At 48.7% G+C, this 20634-nt stretch overlaps 1 protein-coding gene across 2 annotated transcripts in view; it reads left to right on the top strand.

The window, feature by feature from the left end:
• The window catches only part of GCKR (glucokinase regulator), a 125932-nt gene that overhangs the window by 587 nt on the left and 104711 nt on the right, over positions 1 to 20634 (top strand). Inside the window, exons 1-7 of one of the 2 annotated variants that reach the window (XM_063914928.1) lie at positions 2 to 93; positions 2119 to 2279; positions 2442 to 2597; positions 4380 to 4448; positions 4853 to 4921; positions 12445 to 12518; positions 12605 to 12671. In XM_063914928.1, the coding sequence (XP_063770998.1) occupies positions 2220 to 2279; positions 2442 to 2597; positions 4380 to 4448; positions 4853 to 4921; positions 12445 to 12518; positions 12605 to 12671 (495 nt within the window). In that variant the 5' untranslated portion in view covers positions 2 to 93; positions 2119 to 2219. Of the gene's footprint in view, position 1; positions 94 to 2118; positions 2280 to 2441; positions 2598 to 4379; positions 4449 to 4852; positions 4922 to 12444; positions 12519 to 12604; positions 12672 to 20634 lie in introns of those variants that run through there. The other variant, XM_063914927.1, reaches the window with a different exon arrangement.

Here is a 20634-nt window from a genome sequence, read left to right as displayed (position 1 = left end):
GGGACACTGCACTGAGACACTGGTGAGAGACAGTCAGGAGGCTATGTGACTGCGTCTGGGAGTAGAGAGCGGTGACACTGCACTGAGACACTGGTGAGAGACGGTCAGGAGGCTATGTGACTGCGTTTGGGAGTAGAGAGTGGGGACACTGCACTGAGACATTGGTGAGAGACGGTCAGGATGCTATGTGACTGCAGCTTGGAGTAGAGAGCGGTGACACTGCACTGAGACATTGGTGAGAGACAGTCAGGACGCTATGTGACTGCGTCTGGGAGTAGAGAGCCGGTAATGCTACAGCCGGGGACACATTTATACTGGTCCATGCGGCCATAGCATGACCACCTCCCCAGGTAGTTTGCCCTGGCCGGTGTTCCCAGGGGAAAATAAAGGGCCCCACCTGTGATAGCCGGGCAGCGCCAGGTCCATCAGTGATTTTAAAAGTATTGCACGCCAGGCCGTCTCATCACAAACAGCAAGCAGTTTATTCACAGTTCAGACAGGGTTATCACAACAATAACATTTGATTTCTTGTTCTTCTCTCTTTAGCATAATATTCATATGGGTTACATCAGGTTACATCTCCTTTCATTTGCTTCACTGGCAATAACAGCATTTACAGTGATGTGGCAGCATTACAGTACAGTACATACCAGCACAGTCTCTGGGAATCAGTAGTGCGGAGTCCGCAAACTGAGATTCATTTCAGTGTGCTCTCCCCCATTCGCTAGGGGCTCTATCTAAACGGGATCTCTCATGGACACGTTACTGGGGGCCTTCCGCCAAACATGGTTTCCTACCACTCACCCAGATAGTCCTCTCCCGAAGACTCACACCTCCCGTCCTGCTTCTTGGATATCCCTGAGGGTGGATACCTTTGTTCATGGTTCCTTCCACTGTACTCTGCATACTGTGGCTCTCACACTGCACTCTCCATCTCTCACTGAAGCTGCTGGCTCTCCTGTTACACTGCAGATATGGGCTCTCCCTCTCTTCATAGCAACACCCACATGCTGCTCTTCTCTCCATAATGCCAGGGACTGTGGAGTACCACGCTTGTTCCACAGTCCCCAGACTGCGTTTCTCCTGGACACTAGCCTGTGCCCTCCATCCCTGTCCTCAGCTCACTCTGAATTCTAGCCTGTGTCTTTTCCTTGTCCTAAAAACCCCCCCTACACTTCATGTCCTAACCCCCTACATGTGGCATTGTCTGCCAGAACTGGTTTTGGGGCCATAAACTCTCCCACTCACTGATAAGAATTAAATGGCTTTTGGAACTTTCCAATATCTGCTAACATTCCAGTATGCCACATACACCCCTGTAGGGCACCCAGGGGGCAGGGTTGAAGCCCGTGGCTATTCCTGACATTACTGGGCTGAGGGTGCAGAGATAATAGTCCAACAAATGTGTGTAAAAATAAGAATAAATATTGTGCGTTCCTGGTGGAACTACAGGTCCCAGCAAACTACACTCCCCACGAGCGCGCACATGCTGGTGCTTGGAGAACCATAAGTACCAGCATGCGAGGCATTAAATGGCTCGCTGGTACCTGTAGTCCCACCAGTAAAACAAATATTACAATACAGACAGTACATGCACAGCTGTAATGAAACATTCGCACATACACACACACACACACACACACACACACACACACACACACAACCATATATCTGCACGTGCCTACCATCCCCCGACCTGCTCTGCATTTGCAGAATCGCAACGCGTCGGTGGGCGGCTTGTTCTGTGCTGGGCGGACTTCTCACATGCTGGACCATCTGTGGGCGGTGACAAGGGGGGTGGCTCGTCAATGTCGGCACAACGTGACCATTTGGGGTTGTACGCAGTTACAATTGATACAGCGGCGTACTGACATTCCGTGTAACCAATGGTGCTTCTCTGTACGCAAATGGCGGAGTTGAGACTGCGCCAGTGGGGGTCTCATTACAAGTCCCGGCGGCTGTGACATCTGCAAATATTCGCAGAAGCGCAGAGTACGGAATCATAGTTGCGTTGGGATTTGCGCACACCTCTAAATCGCGCTCACAGTTACTACACGTTAGCCACATGCGTAGATTCCTATAGGAATAAGGTATATGCTTACGTGTTACGTGTTACAGGACGGGAGGCGGCTGCAGCTGGCGCGGGAGGAGGAGTTTCTGCACATCCTACTGACCAGCCGTGGTGTCTGCATCTTCTCACAGAGCTCTGTCCTGCAACCATGAGAGGAAGCCGCAAGTATAGACACGTTATTGAGACCCCAGAGCCCGGCAAGTGGGAGGTAACTATGGAACCTCATTTATGACCAGCATCCATTATGTGGCATCATTAGCCTGGGTATAAAAGCAGCATCAACCGTATCCAGATGCCCGCTCCACACAGCTGCCCATACAGTGGGTATAGAGCCATGCCTCATATGCCTCATGTGCCTCTTTCTTCCCAGCTGGCCGGCTATGAGGAGACTCTGCCAATCAGTGAGAAGTCCAGTCCTATGACCAGAGAGCTAGACAAAGCTGACCCCAGTCAGATCGTCCAGCTCCTGAGGGACTGCGATGCTGAGATATTTCAGGAGGAAGATGCCACCATCGCCAATTATAAGGTGAGAGTTCCTGAGGGAGGGAGGGAGAGGGTTCCGCAGAGATACTCAGGTAATATTACAGGTATTATAGATCGCATTGTACTGTGTATATACCGAGGCTGAACGTATACTGCCAGAGTAACACTGAGAACCCACATGAGATATAAGGTGAGAGTTCCTGAGGGAGGGAGAGGGTTCCGCAGAGATACTCAGGTAATATTACAGGTATTATAGATCGCATTGTACTGTGTATATACCGAGGCTGAACGTATACTGCCAGAGTAACACTGAGAACCCACATGAGATATAAGGTGAGAGTTCCTGAGGGAGGGAGAGGGTTCCGCAGAGATACTCAGGTAATATTACAGGTATTATAGATCGCATTGTACTGTGTATATACCGAGGCTGAACGTATACTGCCAGAGTAACACTGAGAACCCACATGAGATATAAGGTGAGAGTTCCTGAGGGAGGGAGAGGGTTCCGCAGAGATACTCAGGTAATATTACAGGTATTATAGATTGCATTGTACTGTGTATACACCGAGGCTGATTGTATACTGCCAGAGTAACACTGAGAACCCACATGAGATATAAGGTGAGAGTTCCTGAGGGAGGGAGAGGGTTCCGCAGAGATACTCAGGTAATATTACAGCAGGTATTATAGATCGCATTGTACTGTGTATATACCGAGGCTGAACGTATACTGCCAGAGTAACACTGAGAACCCACATGAGATATAAGGTGAGAGTTCCTGAGGGAGGGAGAGGGTTCCACAGAGATACTCAGGTAATATTACAGGTATTATAGATCGCATTGTACTGTGTATATACCGAGGCTGAACGTATACTGACAGAGTAACACTGAGAACCCACATGAGATATAAGGTGAGAGTTCCTGAGGGAGGGAGAGGGTTCCACAGAGATACTCAGGTAATATTACAGGTATTATAGATCGCATTGTACTGTGTATATACCGAGGCTGAACGTATACTGACAGAGTAACACTGAGAACCCACATGAGATATAAGGTGAGAGTTCCTGAGGGAGGGAGAGGGTTCCACAGAGATACTCAGGTAATATTACAGGTATTATAGATCGCATTGTAGTGTGTATACACCGAGGCTGATTGTATACTGCCAGAGTAACACTGAGAACCCACATGAGATATAAGGTGAGAGTTCCTGAGAGAGGGAGAGGGTTCCACAGAGATACTCAGGTAATATTACAGGTATTACAGATCGCATTGTACTGTGTATACACCGAGGCTGATTGTATACTGCCAGAGTAACACTGAGAACCCACATGAGATATAAGGTGAGAGTTCCTGAGGGAGGGAGAGGGTTTCACAGAGATACTCAGGTAATATTACAGGTATTATAGATCGAATTGTACTGTGTATATACCGAGGCTGATTGTATACTGCCAGAGTAACACTGAGAACCCACATGAGATATAAGGTGAGAGTTCCTGAGGGAGGGAGAGGGTTCCACAGAGATACTCAGGTAATATTACAGGTATTATAGATCGCATTGTACTGTGTATATACCGAGGCTGAACGTATACTGCCAGAGTAACACTGAGAACCCACATGAGATATAAGGTGAGAGTTCCTGAGAGAGGGAGAGGGTTCCACAGAGATACTCAGGTAATATTACAGCAGGTATTATAGATCGCTTTGTACTGTGTATATACCGAGGCTGAACGTATACTGCCAGAGTAACACTGAGAACCCACATGAGATATACGGTGCAGGAGGAACATCTCAGGCTGGAATTACACTTACATGAACCTTTCTTCCGCAGAGACTGTACAGCGACTCCATACTGAATACAGTAGCGAACATTGCTAAGAGGGCGCAGGAAATAATAGAGGTAAGCATACACATTATATATAACACAGGTGACTGGTTCTGTTACTATTAATGCTCAGCTACAGGATTCAGTAGAAGACGTTACTTACTGATCTCTTTTGTAACAATGAGATACAGAACAATGGGGGAGATTCAAATGTGTGAAAAGTCGGTTGGGTGTCCGTTTTTTCCTGTCTATTAGATAGGACAGACACCCAACTGACTTTTCAAACATTTGAATCTCCCCCATTGTGGTTGGAGATAAAGTACCAGCCAATCAGCTCCTAACTGCCATGTCACAGGTTGGGTTTGAAGAATGACAGTTAGGAGCTGGTTGACTGGTACTTCATCTCCATCCAAGGCTTAGTAAATAGACCCCATAGGCCTATGCAGGTATTATAACATACTGAGATGTATGCCCCACAGGATCCAGACCATGGCCTGATTGTGTTGAGCGGTTGTGGAACATCTGGACGACTGGCGCTGCTGCTTGCGGTGAGTTCTTCTCCAAGTAAGTCATCTTCATCAGACCAGGAAGCCTGGGGTCCCCCCTCATGTCCACACCAGGAAAGGCTTGGTGGCCGGTTTCTTCATTATCTGTCCTACAGTCCTTTCCATGTTATTAAAGGGTTCCCACTTCAAATAACCAATATACCATATACCTTCTCTTCCTATTGATGATTTTGTGGGACCTACAGAAGTCGCTCTGTCTCGCATGGTACAGGCAGTGACGTTAAGCCTGGACTCCACCTAAAAACCTACAGTAGGTTCTGCTTTCTCCATAAACGATGATCAGGAGGTCTAATTAATAGTGTCCAGCAATGTTCACATCCATGCATGTGAAAAATGTATCAACAGCGCATCCAGAACCTGCAATGTTCCCTATCTGCACTTTTCCTGCCCATAAACACAATAATGAGCGCTGACACGTCAACAATAGAGTGCGCTGTGCTCTGAGGTCTTCAACACTCTCCCAATTCAATTCTGACACTTTTCACAGCACTGTCCTTTGTCAGAAACCACCACTATTCTGGCACTATCCTCAGTCAGGTTTGTCACAATCCCAATTTATTTTCATTAATGTACCAAGTGATTCCTCATGCCTTACCTCCTGTACTGCAGGGTTTCTTCAGCCTTACTACAGATTTCAGCTTCCAAGCTCCTTTGCCTTCTGTGTAAGACTGTGTTACTGCTGCTGCAGCACTTCCCAGACTGATTGTACACCTCTGTAGTCTCCAGATTGCATCAGTGACCTCAGACCAGCTAATAACTAGTTGTGTGCCTGAGAATCATACAAACTCCTGTGTGCAGTACTGTGTTCTGATCTTATAGAATGATGCCAGCATCCACTCCAAGATGTTTAGGCTTCAGTTCTTTCTCGGCCTGCTAGGCCTCAATCCACTTCGTAGCCTACCCTGGAGTACTGCCATGATACTTCCTGGTCAGCTGTCTTTGTAAAGTCCAATCAGGTAGCTTTTCCCCATCATGTGTTCCTTTCAGCCTATCACCAGAGAGCAAGGGGTATATATTCCAGCTCTAAGCACTGGGAAGCTGTCAGTGTTTTGTTGTCTTCAAGCCTGTAGAGAGCTCCTGCAATATCCTGCTTAAAGTGACAGTGCATTACCAACTTCAGCACTTCCTGACTCCTATCTCCAGGATATCTGCAAACCTGCACCGCTGGTTATCTCATCTCCAGGATATCTGCAAACCTGCACTGCTGGTTATCCTATCTCCAGTATATCTGCAAACCTGCACAGCTGGACAATACAATCTCCAGTATATCTTCAAGCCTGCATCACCAGCTATCCTGTACTGCTGGTTCAATCCCAGCTTCCAACTAACCAGCTATCCTGTACTTCTGGTTCAATCCCAGCTTCCAGATAAACAGCTATCCTGTACTTCTGGTTCAATTCCAGCTTCCAGCTATCCGGCACTGCTGGTTCAATTCCAGCTTCCAGCTATCCTGCACTGCTGGTTCATTCCCAGCTTCCAGCTATCCTGTACTGCTGATTCATTCCCAGCTTCCAGCTATCCTGTACTGCTGGTTCAATCCCAGCTTCCAGCTATCCTGCACTGCTGGTTCAATGCCAGCTTCCACCTATCTTGTACTGCTGGTGCTGGTTCAATGCCAGCTTCCAGCTATCCTGTACTGCTGGTTCAATCTCAGCTTCCAGCACTCCAGCTATCCTGTACTGCTGGTTCAATCCCAGCTTCCAGCTGTCCTGCACTGCTGGTTCAATCCCAGCTTCCAGCTATCCTGTACTGCGGGTTCAATCCCAGCTTCCAGCTATCTTGTACTGCAGGTTCAATCCCAGCTTCCAGCTATCCTGCACTGCTGGTTCAATCCCAGCTTCCAGCTATCTTGTACTGCTGGTTCAATCCCAGCTTCCGGCTAACCAGCTATCCTGTACTGCTGGTTCAATGCCAGCTTCCAGGTATCCTGTATTGCTGGATCAATCCCAGCTTCCACAAATTATCCTCTACCATAGGTGTCATCCAACTAACCATTGCACTAGTATACCCAGTGTTCCAGTAACCCCATAGTTGTACTGACACCTGTGACCAGCCATAGACTCTAGCCAAACCTGCCACGCCTGAGCAGACCAGATATTAAGCCTGCACAGTTCTGTTCTCTGTTCTCCAGCCAACCAGTAATGAGACCTCGTCCGGTTCTACAAATAACAGCCGTGACAAGGTTCAACCTTGTCCTCAATTCTTTACCATCTCATCTTCCACAACTTCCAAACCACTTTCTTCTCTCAGTTAACACTGTCCTATCTCAGTTCCTACCACTTTTCCAGCACTGTCCTCTCTCAGTTCCTGCCACTTCCTCAGCACTGTCCTCTCTCAGTTCCCGCCACTTCCCCAGCACTGTCCTCTCTCAGTTCCCGCCACTTCCCCAGCACTGTCCTCTCTCAGTTCCCGCCACTTCCCCAGCACTGTCCTCTCTCAGTTCCCACCACTTCCCCAGCACTGTCCTCTCTCAGTTCCCACCACTTCCCTAACACTGTCCTATCTCAGTTCCCACCACTCCCCCAGCACTGTCCTATCTCAGTTGCCATCACTACTCCAGCCCTGTCCTCTCTCAGTTCCCACCACTTCCCCAGCCCTGTCCTCTCTCAGTTCCCGCCAATTCCCCAGCATTGTCCTATCTCAGTTCCCGCCACTTCCCCAGCACTGTCCTATGTCAGTTCCCACCACTTTCCCAGCACTGTCCTCTCTCAGTTCCCGCCAATTCCCCAGCCCTGTCCTCTCTCAGTTCCCACCACTTCCCCAGCACTGTCCTATGTCAGTTCCCACCACTTCCCCAGCACTGTCCTATCTCAGTTTCCCGCCACTTCCCCAGCTCTGTCCTCTCTCAGTTCCCGCCACTTCCACAGCCCTGTCCTCTCTCAGTTCCCACCACTTCCCCAGCACTGTCCTCTCCCAGTTCCCACCACTTCCCCAGTACTGTCCTCTCTCAGTTCCCACCTCTTCCCCAGCCCTGTCCTCTCTCAGTTCCCACCAATTCCACAGCACTGTCCTCCCCCAGTTCCCGCCACTTCCCCAGCACTGTCCTCTCTCAGTTCCCGCCACTTCCCCAGCACTGTCCTATGTCAGTTCCCACCACTTCCCCAGCACTGTCCTCTCTCAGTTCCCACCACTTCCCCAGTACTGTTTTCTCTCAGTTCCCACCACTTCCCCAGCCCTGTCCTCTCTCAGTTCCCGCCACTTCCCCAGCACTGTCCTATGTCAGTTCCCACCACTTCCCCAGCACTGTCCTCTCTCAGTTCCCACCACTTCCCCAGTACTGTTTTCTCTCAGTTCCCACCACTTCCCCAGCCCTGTCCTCTCTCAGTTCCCACCAATTCCCCAGCACTGTCCTCTCTCAGTTCCAGCCACTTCCCCAGCACCGTCCTCTTTCAGTTCCCACCACTTCCCCAGCCCTGTCCTCTCTCAGTTCCCACCACTTCCCCAGCACTGTCCTCTCTCAGTTTCCGCCACTTCCCCAGCACTGTCCTCTCTCAGTTCCTACCACTTCCACAGCTCAGTCCTCTCTCAGTAACAAATGGAGTGTAAGATATAGTAAACCTACTAAATCAGGCGCTAACACAATGTATACTTTACATTTCTAAAATGCACCTTTTAGAATGTTTAGAATGTCCTATCTCAGTTCCCGCCACTTCCCCAGCCCTGTCCTCTCTCAGTTCCCACCACTTCCCCAGCACTGTCCTATGTCAGTTCCCACCACTTCCCCAGCACTGTCCTCTCTCAGTTCCCACCACTTACCCAGCACTGTCCTCTCTCAGTTCCCACCACTTCCCCAGCACTGTCCTCTCTCAGTTCCCACCACTTCCCCAGCCCTGTCCTCTCTCAGTTCCCACCAATTCCCCAGAACTGTCCTCTCTCAGTTCCCGCCACTTCCCCAGCACTGTCCTCTCTCAGCTCCCACCACTTCCCCAGCCCTGTCCTCTCTCAGTTCCCACCACTTCCCCAGCACTGTCCTCTCTTGGTTACCACCACTTCCCCAGCACTGTCCTATCTCAGTTTCCGCCACTTCCCCAGCACTGTCCTATGTCAGTTCCCACCACTTCCCCAGCACTGTCCTATGTCAGTTCCCACCACTTCCCCAGCCCTGTCCTCTCTCAGTTCCCGCCACTTCCCCAGCACTGTCCTATGTCAGTTCCCGCCACTTCCCCAGCCCTGTCCTCTCTCAGTTCCCACCACTTCCCCAGTACTGTCCTCTCTCAGTTCCCGCCACTTCTCCAGCACTGTCCTCTCTCAGTTCCCGCCACTTCCCCAGCCCTGTCCTCTCTCTGTTCCCACCACTTCCACAGCTCAGTCCTCTCTCAGTTCCCACCACTTCCACAGCTCAGTCCTCTCTCAGTTACCACCACTTCCCCAGCACTGTCCTATCTCAGTTCCCGCCACTTCCCCAGCACTGTCCTGTCTCAGTTCCCGCCAATTCCCCAGCCCTGTCTTCTCTCAGTTCCCACCAATTCCCCAGCCCTGTCTTCTCTCAGTTCCTTCCACTTCCCCAGCACTGTCCTCTCTCAGTTCCCACCACTTCCCCAGCACTGTCCTCTCTCAGTTCCCACCACTTCCCCAGCCCTGTCTTCTCTCAGTTCCCACCACTTCCCCAGCCCTGTCCTCTCTCAGTTCTCATCACTTCCCCAGCACTGACCTCTCTCAGTTCCCACCACTTCCCCAGCCCTGTCTTCTCTCAGTTCCCACCACTTCCCCAGCCCTGTCCTCTCTCAATTCCCGCCACTTCCCCAGCACTGTCCTATGTCAGTTCCCGCCACTTCCCCAGCACTGTCCTCTCTCAGTTCCCGCCACTTCCCCAGCACTGTCCTCTCTCAGTTCCCGCCACTTCCCCAGCACTGTCCTCTCTCAGTTCCCGCCACTTACCCAGCACTGTCCTCTCTCAGTTCCCACCACTTCCCAGCACTGTCCTCTCTCAGTTACCACCACTTCCCAGCACTGTCCTCTCTCAGTTCCCTCCAATTCCCCAGCACTGTCCTCTCTCAGTTCCCGCCACTTCCCCAGCACTGTCCTCTCTCAGTTCCTACCACTTCCACAGCTCAGTCCTCTCTCAGTTACCACCACTTCCACAGCTCAGTCCTCTCTGTTACCACCACTTCCACAGCTCAGTCCTCTCTGTTACCACCACTTCCCCAGCACTGTCCTATCTCAGTTCCCTCCAATTCCCCAGCACTGTCCTATCTCAGTTCCCGCCACTTCCCCAGCACTGTCCTCTCTCAGTTCCCTCCAATTCCCCAGCACTGTCCTATCTCAGTTCCCGCCACTTCCCCAGCACTGTCCTCTCTCAGTTTCCGCCACTTCCCCAGCACTGTCCTCTCTCAGTTCCTACCACTTCCACAGCTCAGTCCTCTCTCAGTAACAAATGGAGTGTAAGATATAGTAAACCTACTAAATCAGGCGCTAACACGATGTATACTTTACATTTCTAAAATGCACCTTTTAGAATGTTTAGAATGTCCTATCTCAGTTCCCGCCACTTCCCCAGCCCTGTCCTCTCTCAGTTCCAACCACTTCCCCAGCACTGTCCTATGTCAGTTCCCACCACTTCCCCAGCACTGTCCTCTCTCAGTTCCCACCACTTACCCAGCACTGTCCTCTCTCAGTTCCCACCACTTCCCCAGCACTGTCCTCTCTCAGTTCCCACCACTTCCCCAGCCCTGTCCTCTCTCAGTTCCCACCAATTCCCCAGAACTGTCCTCTCTCAGTTCCCGCCACTTCCCCAGCACTGTCCTCTCTCAGCTCCCACCACTTCCCCAGCCCTGTCCTCTCTCAGTTCCCACCACTTCCCCAGCACTGTCCTCTCTTGGTTACCACCACTTCCCCAGCACTGTCTTATCTCTGTTTCCGCCACTTCCCCAGCACTGTCCTATGTCAGTTCCCGCCACTTCCCCAGCACTGTCCTCTCTCAGTTCCCACCACTTCCCCAGCCCTGTCATCTCTCAGTTCCCACCACTTTCCCAGCCCTGTCCTCTCTCAGTTCCCACCACTTCCCCAGCCCTGTCCTCTCTCAGTTCCCACCACTTCCCCAGTACTGTCCTCTCTCTGTTCCCGCCACTTCTCCAGCACTGTCCTCTCTCAGTTCCCGCCACTTCCCCAGCCCTGTCCTCTCTCAGTTCCCACCACTTCCACAGCTCAGTCCTCTCTCAGTTCCCACCACTTCCACAGCTCAGTCCTCTCTCAGTTACCACCACTTCCCCAGCACTGTCCTATCTCAGTTCCCGCCACTTCCCCAGCACTGTCCTGTCTCAGTTCCCGCCAATTCCCCAGCCCTGTCTTCTCTCAGTTCCCACCAATTCCCCAGCCCTGTCTTCTCTCAGTTCCTTCCACTTCCCCAGCACTGTCCTCTCTCAGTTCCCACCACTTCCCCAGCACTGTCCTCTCTCAGTTCCCACCACTTCCCCAGCCCTGTCTTCTCTCAGTTCCCACCACTTCCCCAGCCCTGTCCTCTCTCAGTTCTCATCACTTCCCCAGCACTGTCCTCTCTCAGTTCCCACCACTTCCCCAGCCCTGTCTTCTCTCAGTTCCCACCACTTCCCCAGCCCTGTCCTCTCTCAGTTCCCGCCACTTCCCCAGCACTGTCCTATGTCAGTTCCCGCCACTTCCCCAGCACTGTCCTCTCTCAGTTCCCGCCACTTCCCCAGCACTGTCCTCTCTCAGTTCCCGCCACTTCCCCAGCACTGTCCTCTCTCAGTTCCCGCCACTTACCCAGCACTGTCCTCTCTCAGTTCCCACCACTTCCCAGCACTGTCCTCTCTCAGTTACCACCACTTCCACAGCACTGTCCTATGTCAGTTCCCTCCAATTCCCCAGCACTGTCCTCTCTCAGTTCCCGCCACTTCCCCAGCACTGTCCTCTCTCAGTTCCTACCACTTCCACAGCTCAGTCCTCTCTCAGTTACCACCACTTCCACAGCTCAGTCCTCTGTTACCACCACTTCCACAGCTCAGTCCTCTCTGTTACCACCACTTCCCCAGCACTGTCCTATCTCAGTTCCCTCCAATTCCCCAGCACTGTCCTATCTCAGTTCACGCCACTTCCCCAGCACTGTCCTCTCTCAGTTCCCTCCAATTCCCCAGCACTGTCCTATCTCAGTTCCCGCCACTTCCCCAGCACTGTCCTCTCTCAGTTACCACCACTTCCCCAGCCCTGTCTTCTCTCAGCTCCCACCACTTCTCCAGCATTGTCCTCTCTCAGTTCCCACCACTTCCCCAGCACTGTCCTCTCTCAGTTCCCACCACTTCCCCAGCACTGTCCTCTCTCAGTTCCCACCACTTCCCCAGCCCTGTCTTCTCTCAGCTCCCACCACTTCCCCAGCATTGTCCTCTCTCAGTTCCCACAACTTTCCATCTGTCAGGCTGCTCCATTTTGTATGATTAACGACTTGTTTCATTGCGCTGTACAATCTCATTTATAATTGCTTTGCTATCTCATCCAAAAACCGGTTTCACATCCATTGACGTGTAATGTTTTGCCATGATTCAATTCCTCTGCAGAGTTCCTTTAATCGGCTGCTGAGAGGGCTTCACAAGACCCCATGCTACACATACATCATTGCTGGAGGGGACAGGTCAGTTCCACTCATTACTAATGTTACCTATCCCCCTGTGTGTGACCTTATGATGGGGTAACGGTGGCTGTTTGTTCTGGCTGCAGATGTGTTGTGACAGCAGCGGATGCACCTGAGGACAACCCGAACCTTGGAGCACAGGAGCTGGAGAAAGTAGGTGACATAACTCTCTCATCACCTGTGCAGCCCTCTATACATTCTGTTATTACTCCTTATATGTGATACATGGCGCTGTACACCATGACATACACATACTGTACATAGGACACACAGAGCACTGACATGTTACATAGCGCTGTACACCAAAGACATACACATACTGTACATAGGACACACAGAGCACTGACATGTTACATAGTGCTGTACACCAAGGGCATACACATACTGTACATAGGACACACAGTAAGAGCACTGACATGTTACATAGCGCTGTACACCAAGGCATACACATACTGTACATAGGACACACAGAGCACTGACATGTTACACAGCGCTGTACACCAAGACATACACATACTGTACATAGGACACACAGAGCACTGACATATTACATAGCACTGTACACCAAGACATACACATACTGTACATAGGACACACAGTAAGAGCACTGACATGTTACATAGCGCTGTACACCAAGGGCATACACATACTGTACATAGGACACACAGTAAGAGCACTGACATGTTACACAACTCTGTAGACCAAGACATACACATACTGTACATAGGACACACAGAGCTCTGACATGTTACACAGTGCTGTACACCAAGGCATACACATACTGTACATAGGACACACAGAGCTCTGACATGTTACACAGTGCTGTACACCAAGGCATACACATACTGTACATAGGACACACAGAGCACTGACATGTTACATAGTGCTGTACACCAAGGGCATACACATACTGTACATAGGACACACAGAGCACTGACATGTTACATAGTGCTGTACACCAAGGGCATACACATACTGTACATAGGACACACAGAGCACTGACATGTTACATAGTGCTGTACACCAAGGGCATACACATACTGTACATAGGACACACAGAGCACTGACATGTTACATAGCGCTGTACACCAAGGGCATACACATACTGTACATAGGACACACAGTAAGAGCACTGACATGTTACACAGTGCTGTACACCAAGGGCATACACATACTGTACATAGGACACACAGAGCACTGACATGTTACACAGCGCTGTACACCAAGACATACACATACTGTACATAGGACACACAGAGCACTGACATGTTACATAGCGCTGTACACCAAAGACATACACATACTGTACATAGGACACACAGAGCACTGACATGTTACATAGTGCTGTACACCAAGGGCATACACATACTGTACATAGGACACACAGTAAGAGCACTGACATGTTACACAACTCTGTAGACCAAGACATACACATACTGTACATAGGACACACAGAGCTCTGACATGTTACACAGTGCTGTACACCAAGGCATACACATACTGTACATAGGACACACAGAGCACTGACATGTTACATAGTGCTGTACACCAAGGGCATACACATACTGTACATAGGACACACAGAGCACTGACATGTTACATAGTGCTGTACACCAAGGGCATACACATACTGTACATAGGACACACAGAGCACTGACATGTTACATAGTGCTGTACACCAAGGGCATACACATACTGTACATAGGACACACAGAGCACTGACATGTTACATAGTGCTGTACACCAAGGGCATACACATACTGTACATAGGACACACAGAGCACTGACATGTTACATAGCGCTGTACACCAAGGGCATACACATACTGTACATAGGACACACAGTAAGAGCACTGACATGTTACATAGCGCTGTACACCAAGGCATACACATACTGTACATAGGACACACAGAGCACTGACATGTTACACAGCGCTGTACACCAAGACATACACATACTGTACATAGGACACACAGAGCACTGACATGTTACATAGCGCTGTACACCAAAGACATACACATACTGTACATAGGACACACAGAGCACTGACATGTTACATAGTGCTGTACACCAAGGGCATACACATACTGTACATAGGACACACAGTAAGAGCACTGACATGTTACATAGCGCTGTACACCAAGGCATACACATACTGTACATAGGACACACAGAGCACTGACATGTTACACAGTGCTGTACACCAAGACATACACATACTGTACATAGGACACACAGTAAGAGCACTGACATGTTACATAGTGCTGTACACCAAGGGCATACACATACTGTACATAGGACACACAGTAAGAGCACTGACATGTTACATAGCGCTGTACACCAAGGCATACACATACTGTACATAGGACACACAGAGCACTGACATGTTACATAGCGCTGTACACTAAGGACATACACATACTGTACATAAGACACACAGAGCACTGACATGTTACATAGCGCTGTACACCAAAGACATACACATACTGTACATAGGACACACAGAGCACTGACATGTTACATAGTGCTGTACACCAAGGGCATACACATACTGTACATAGGACACACAGTAAGAGCACTGACATGTTACATAGCGCTGTACACCAAGGCATACACATACTGTACATAGGACACACAGAGCACTGACATGTTACACAGTGCTGTACACCAAGACATACACATACTGTACATAGGACACACAGTAAGAGCACTGACATGTTACATAGTGCTGTACACCAAGGGCATACACATACTGTACATAGGACACACAGTAAGAGCACTGACATGTTACATAGCGCTGTACACCAAGGCATACACATACTGTACATAGGACACACAGAGCACTGACATGTTACATAGCGCTGTACACTAAGGACATACACATACTGTACATAGGACACACAGAGCACTGACATGTTACATAGCGCTGTACACCAAGGGCGTACACATACTGTACATAGGACACACAGAGCACTGACATGTTACACAGCGCTGTACACCAAGACATACACATACTGTACATAGGACACACAGTAAGAGCACTGACATGTTACACAGTGCTGTACACCAAGGGCATACACATACTGTACATAGGACACACAGAGCACTGACATGTTACACAGTGCTGTACACCAAGGGCATACACATACTGTACATAGGACACACAGTAAGAGCACTGACATGTTACACAGTGCTGTACACCAAGGGCATACACATACTGTACATAGGACACACAGAGCACTGACATGTTACACAGTGCTGTACACCAAGGGCATACACATACTGTACATAGGACACACAGTAAGAACACTGACATGTTACATAGCGCTGTACACCAAGGACATACACATACTGTACATAGGACACACAGAGCACTGACATGTTACATAGCGCTGTACACCAAGGACATACACATACTGTACATAGGACACACAGAGCACTGACATGTTACATAGCACTGTACACCAAGGACATACACATACTGTACATAGGACACACAGAGCACTGACATGTTACATAGCGCTGTACACCAAGGACATACACATACTGTACATAGGACACACAGTAAGAGCACTGACATGTTACACAGTGCTGTACACCAAGGGCATACACATACTGTACATAGGACACACAGAGCACTGACATGTTACACAGTGCTGTACACCAAGGGCATACACATACTGTACATAGGACACACAGTAAGAACACTGACATGTTACATAGCGCTGTACACCAAGGACATACACATACTGTACATAGGAAACACAGAGCACTGACATGTTACATAGCGCTGTACACCAAGGACATACACATACTGTACATAGGACACACAGAGCACTGACATGTTACATAGCACTGTACACCAAGGACATACACATACTGTACATAGTACACACAGAGCACTGACATGTTACATAGCACTGTACACCAAGGACATACACATACTGTACATAGGACACACAGAGCACTGACATGTTACATAGCGCTGTACACCAAGGACATACACATACTGTACATAGGACACACAGAGCACTGACATGTTACATAGCACTGTACATAGGACACACAGAGCACTGACATGTTACATAGCGCTGTACACCAAGGGCGTACACATACTGTACATAGGACACACAGATCACTGACATGTTACACAGCGCTGTACACCAAGACATACACATACTGTACATAGGACACACAGAGCACTGACATGTTACATAGCGCTGTACACTAAGGACATACACATACTGTACATAGGACACACAGAGCACTGACATGTTACATAGCGCTGTACACCAAGGGCGTACACATACTGTACATAGGACACACAGAGCACTGACATGTTACACAGCGCTGTACACCAAGACATACACATACTGTACATAGGACACACAGTAAGAGCACTGACATGTTACACAGTGCTGTACACCAAGGGCATACACATACTGTACATAGGACACACAGAGCACTGACATGTTACACAGTGCTGTACACCAAGGGCATACACATACTGTACATAGGACACACAGTAAGAACACTGACATGTTACATAGCGCTGTACACCAAGGACATACACATACTGTACATAGGACACACAGAGCACTGACATGTTACATAGCGCTGTACACCAAGTACATACACATACTGTACATAGGACACACAGAGCACTGACATGTTACATAGCGCTGTACACCAAGGACATACACATACTGTACATAGGACACACAGTAAGAGCACTGACATGTTACACAGTGCTGTACACCAAGGGCATACACATACTGTACATAGGACACACAGAGCACTGACATGTTACACAGTGCTGTACACCAAGGGCATACACATACTGTACATAGGACACACAGTAAGAACACTGACATGTTACATAGCGCTGTACACCAAGGACATACACATACTGTACATAGGAAACACAGAGCACTGACATGTTACATAGCACTGTACACCAAGGACATACACATACTGTACATAGGACACACAGAGCACTGACATGTTACATAGCGCTGTACACCAAGGACATACACATACTGTACATAGGACACACAGTAAGAGCACTGACATGTTACACAGTGTTGTACACCAAGGGCATACACATACTGTACATAGGACACACAGAGCACTGACATGTTACACAGTGCTGTACACCAAGGACATACACATACTGTACATAGGACACACAGTAAGAACACTGACATGTTACATAGCGCTGTACACCAAGGACATACACATACTGTACATAGGACACACAGAGCACTGACATGTTACATAGCGCTGTACACCAATGACATACACATACTGTACATAAGACACACAGAGCACTGACATGTTACATAGCACTGTACACCAAGGACATACACATACTGTACATAGGACACACAGAGCACTGACATGTTACATAGCACTGTACACCAAGGACATACACATACTGTACATAGGACACACAGAGCACTGACATGTTACATAGCGCTGTACACCAAGGACATACACATACTGTACATAGGACACACAGAGCACTGACATGTTACATAGCGCTGTACACCAAGGGCATACACATACTGTACATAGGACACACAGTAAGAGCACTGACATGTTACATAGCGCTGTACACCAAGGCATACACATACTGTACATAGGACACACAGAGCACTGACATGTTACATAGCGCTGTACACCAAGACATACACATACTGTACATAGGACACACAGAGCACTGACATGTTACATAGCGCTGTACACCAAGACATACACACACATACTGTACATAGGACACATAGAGCACTGACATGTTACATAGCGCTGTGCACCAAGGGCATACACATACTGTACATAGGACACACAGAGCACTGACATGTTACATAGCGCTGTACACCAAGGACATACACATACTGTACATAGGACACACAGAGCACTGACATGTTACATAGCGCTGTACACCAAGGACATACACATACTGTACATAGGACACACAGAGCATTGACATGTTACATAGCGCTGTACACCAAGGGCGTACACATACTGTACATAGGACACACAGAGCACTGACATGTTACATAGCGCTGTACACCAAGGGCATACACATACTGTACATAGGACACACAGTAAGAGCACTGACATGTTACATAGCGCTGTACACCAAGGCATACACATACTGTACATAGGACACACAGAGCACAGACATGTTACAAAGCACTGTACACCAAGGGCATACACATACTGTACATAGGACACACAGTAAGAGCACTGACGTGTTACATAGCGCTGTACACCAAGGGCATACACATACTGTACATAGGACACACAGAGCACTGACATGTTACATAGCGCTGTACACCAAGGCATACACATACTGTACATAGGACACACAGAGCACTGACATGTTACATAGCGCTGTACACCAAGGCATACACATACTGTACATAGGACACACAGAGCACTGACATGTTACATAGCGCTGTACACCAAGGACATACACATACTGTACATAGGACACACAGTGCACAGACGTGTTACACAGCGCTGTACACCATGACAAACACATACTGTACATAGGACACACAGAGCACTGACATGTTACATAGCGCTGTACACCAAGGGCATACACATACTGTACATAGGACACACAGAGCACTGACATGTTACACAGTGCTGTACACCAAGGGCAAACACATACTGTACATAGGACACACAGTAAGAACACTGACATGTTACATAGCGCTGTACACCAAGGACTTACACATACTGTACATAGGACACACAGAGCACTGACATGTTACATAGCGCTGTACACCAAGGGCATACACATACTGTACATAGGACACACAGAGCACGGACATGTTACATAGCGCTGTACACCAAAGACATACACATACTGTACATAGGACACACAGAGCACTGACATGTTTCATAGTGCTGTACACCAAGGGCATACACATACTGTACATAGGACACACAGTAAGAGTACTGACATGTTACATAGCGCTGTACACCAAGGCATACACATACTGTACATAGGACACCCAGAGCACTGACATGTTACACAGCGCTGTACACCAGGACATACACATACTGTACATAGGACACACAGAGCACTGACATATTACATAGCACTGTACACCAAGACATACACATACTGTACATAGGACACACAGTAAGAGCACTGACATGTTACATAGCGCTGTACACCAAGGGCATACACATACTGTACTTAGGACACACAGTAAGAGCACTGACATGTTACACAGCTCTGTACACCAAGACATACACACACTGTACATAGGACACACAGAGCTCTGACATGTTACACAGTGCTGTACACCAAGGCATACACATACTGTACATAGGACACACAGAGCACAGACATGTTACATAGCACTGTACACCAAGGGCATACACATACTGTACATAGGACACACAGTAAGAGCACTGACGTGTTACATAGCGCTGTACACCAAGGGCATACACATACTGTACATAGGACACACAGAGCACTGACATGTTACATAGCGCTGTACACCAAGGGCGTACACATACTGTACATAGGACACACAGAGCACAGACATGTTACATAGCGCTGTACACCAAGGGCATACACATACTGTACATAGGACACACAGTAGGAGCACTGACATGTTACATAGCGCTATACACCAAGGACATACACATACTGTACATAGGACACACAGAGCACTGACATGTTACATAGCGCTGTACACCAAGGGCGTACACATACTGTACATAGGACACACAGAGCACTGACATGTTACATAGCGCTGTACACCAAGGGCGTACACATACTGTACATAGGACACACAGAGCACTGACATGTTACATAGCGCTGTACACCAAGGGCATACACATACTGTACATAGGACACACAGTAAGAGCACTGACATGTTACATAGCGCTGTACGCCAAGGCATACACATACTGTACATAGGACACACAGAGCACTGACATGTTACATAGCGCTGTACACCAAGGGCATACACATACTGTACATAGGACACACAGAGCACTGACATGTTACATAGCGCTGTACACCAAGGGCATACACATACTGTACATAGGACGCACAGTAAGAGCACTGACATGTTACATAGCACTG

This window comes from Pseudophryne corroboree, chromosome 4 (genome assembly GCF_028390025.1).
Source record: "Pseudophryne corroboree isolate aPseCor3 chromosome 4, aPseCor3.hap2, whole genome shotgun sequence".
Classification (NCBI taxonomy): Eukaryota; Metazoa; Chordata; class Amphibia; order Anura; family Myobatrachidae; genus Pseudophryne; species Pseudophryne corroboree.
This window is presented reverse-complemented; position numbering and strand designations above follow the sequence as displayed.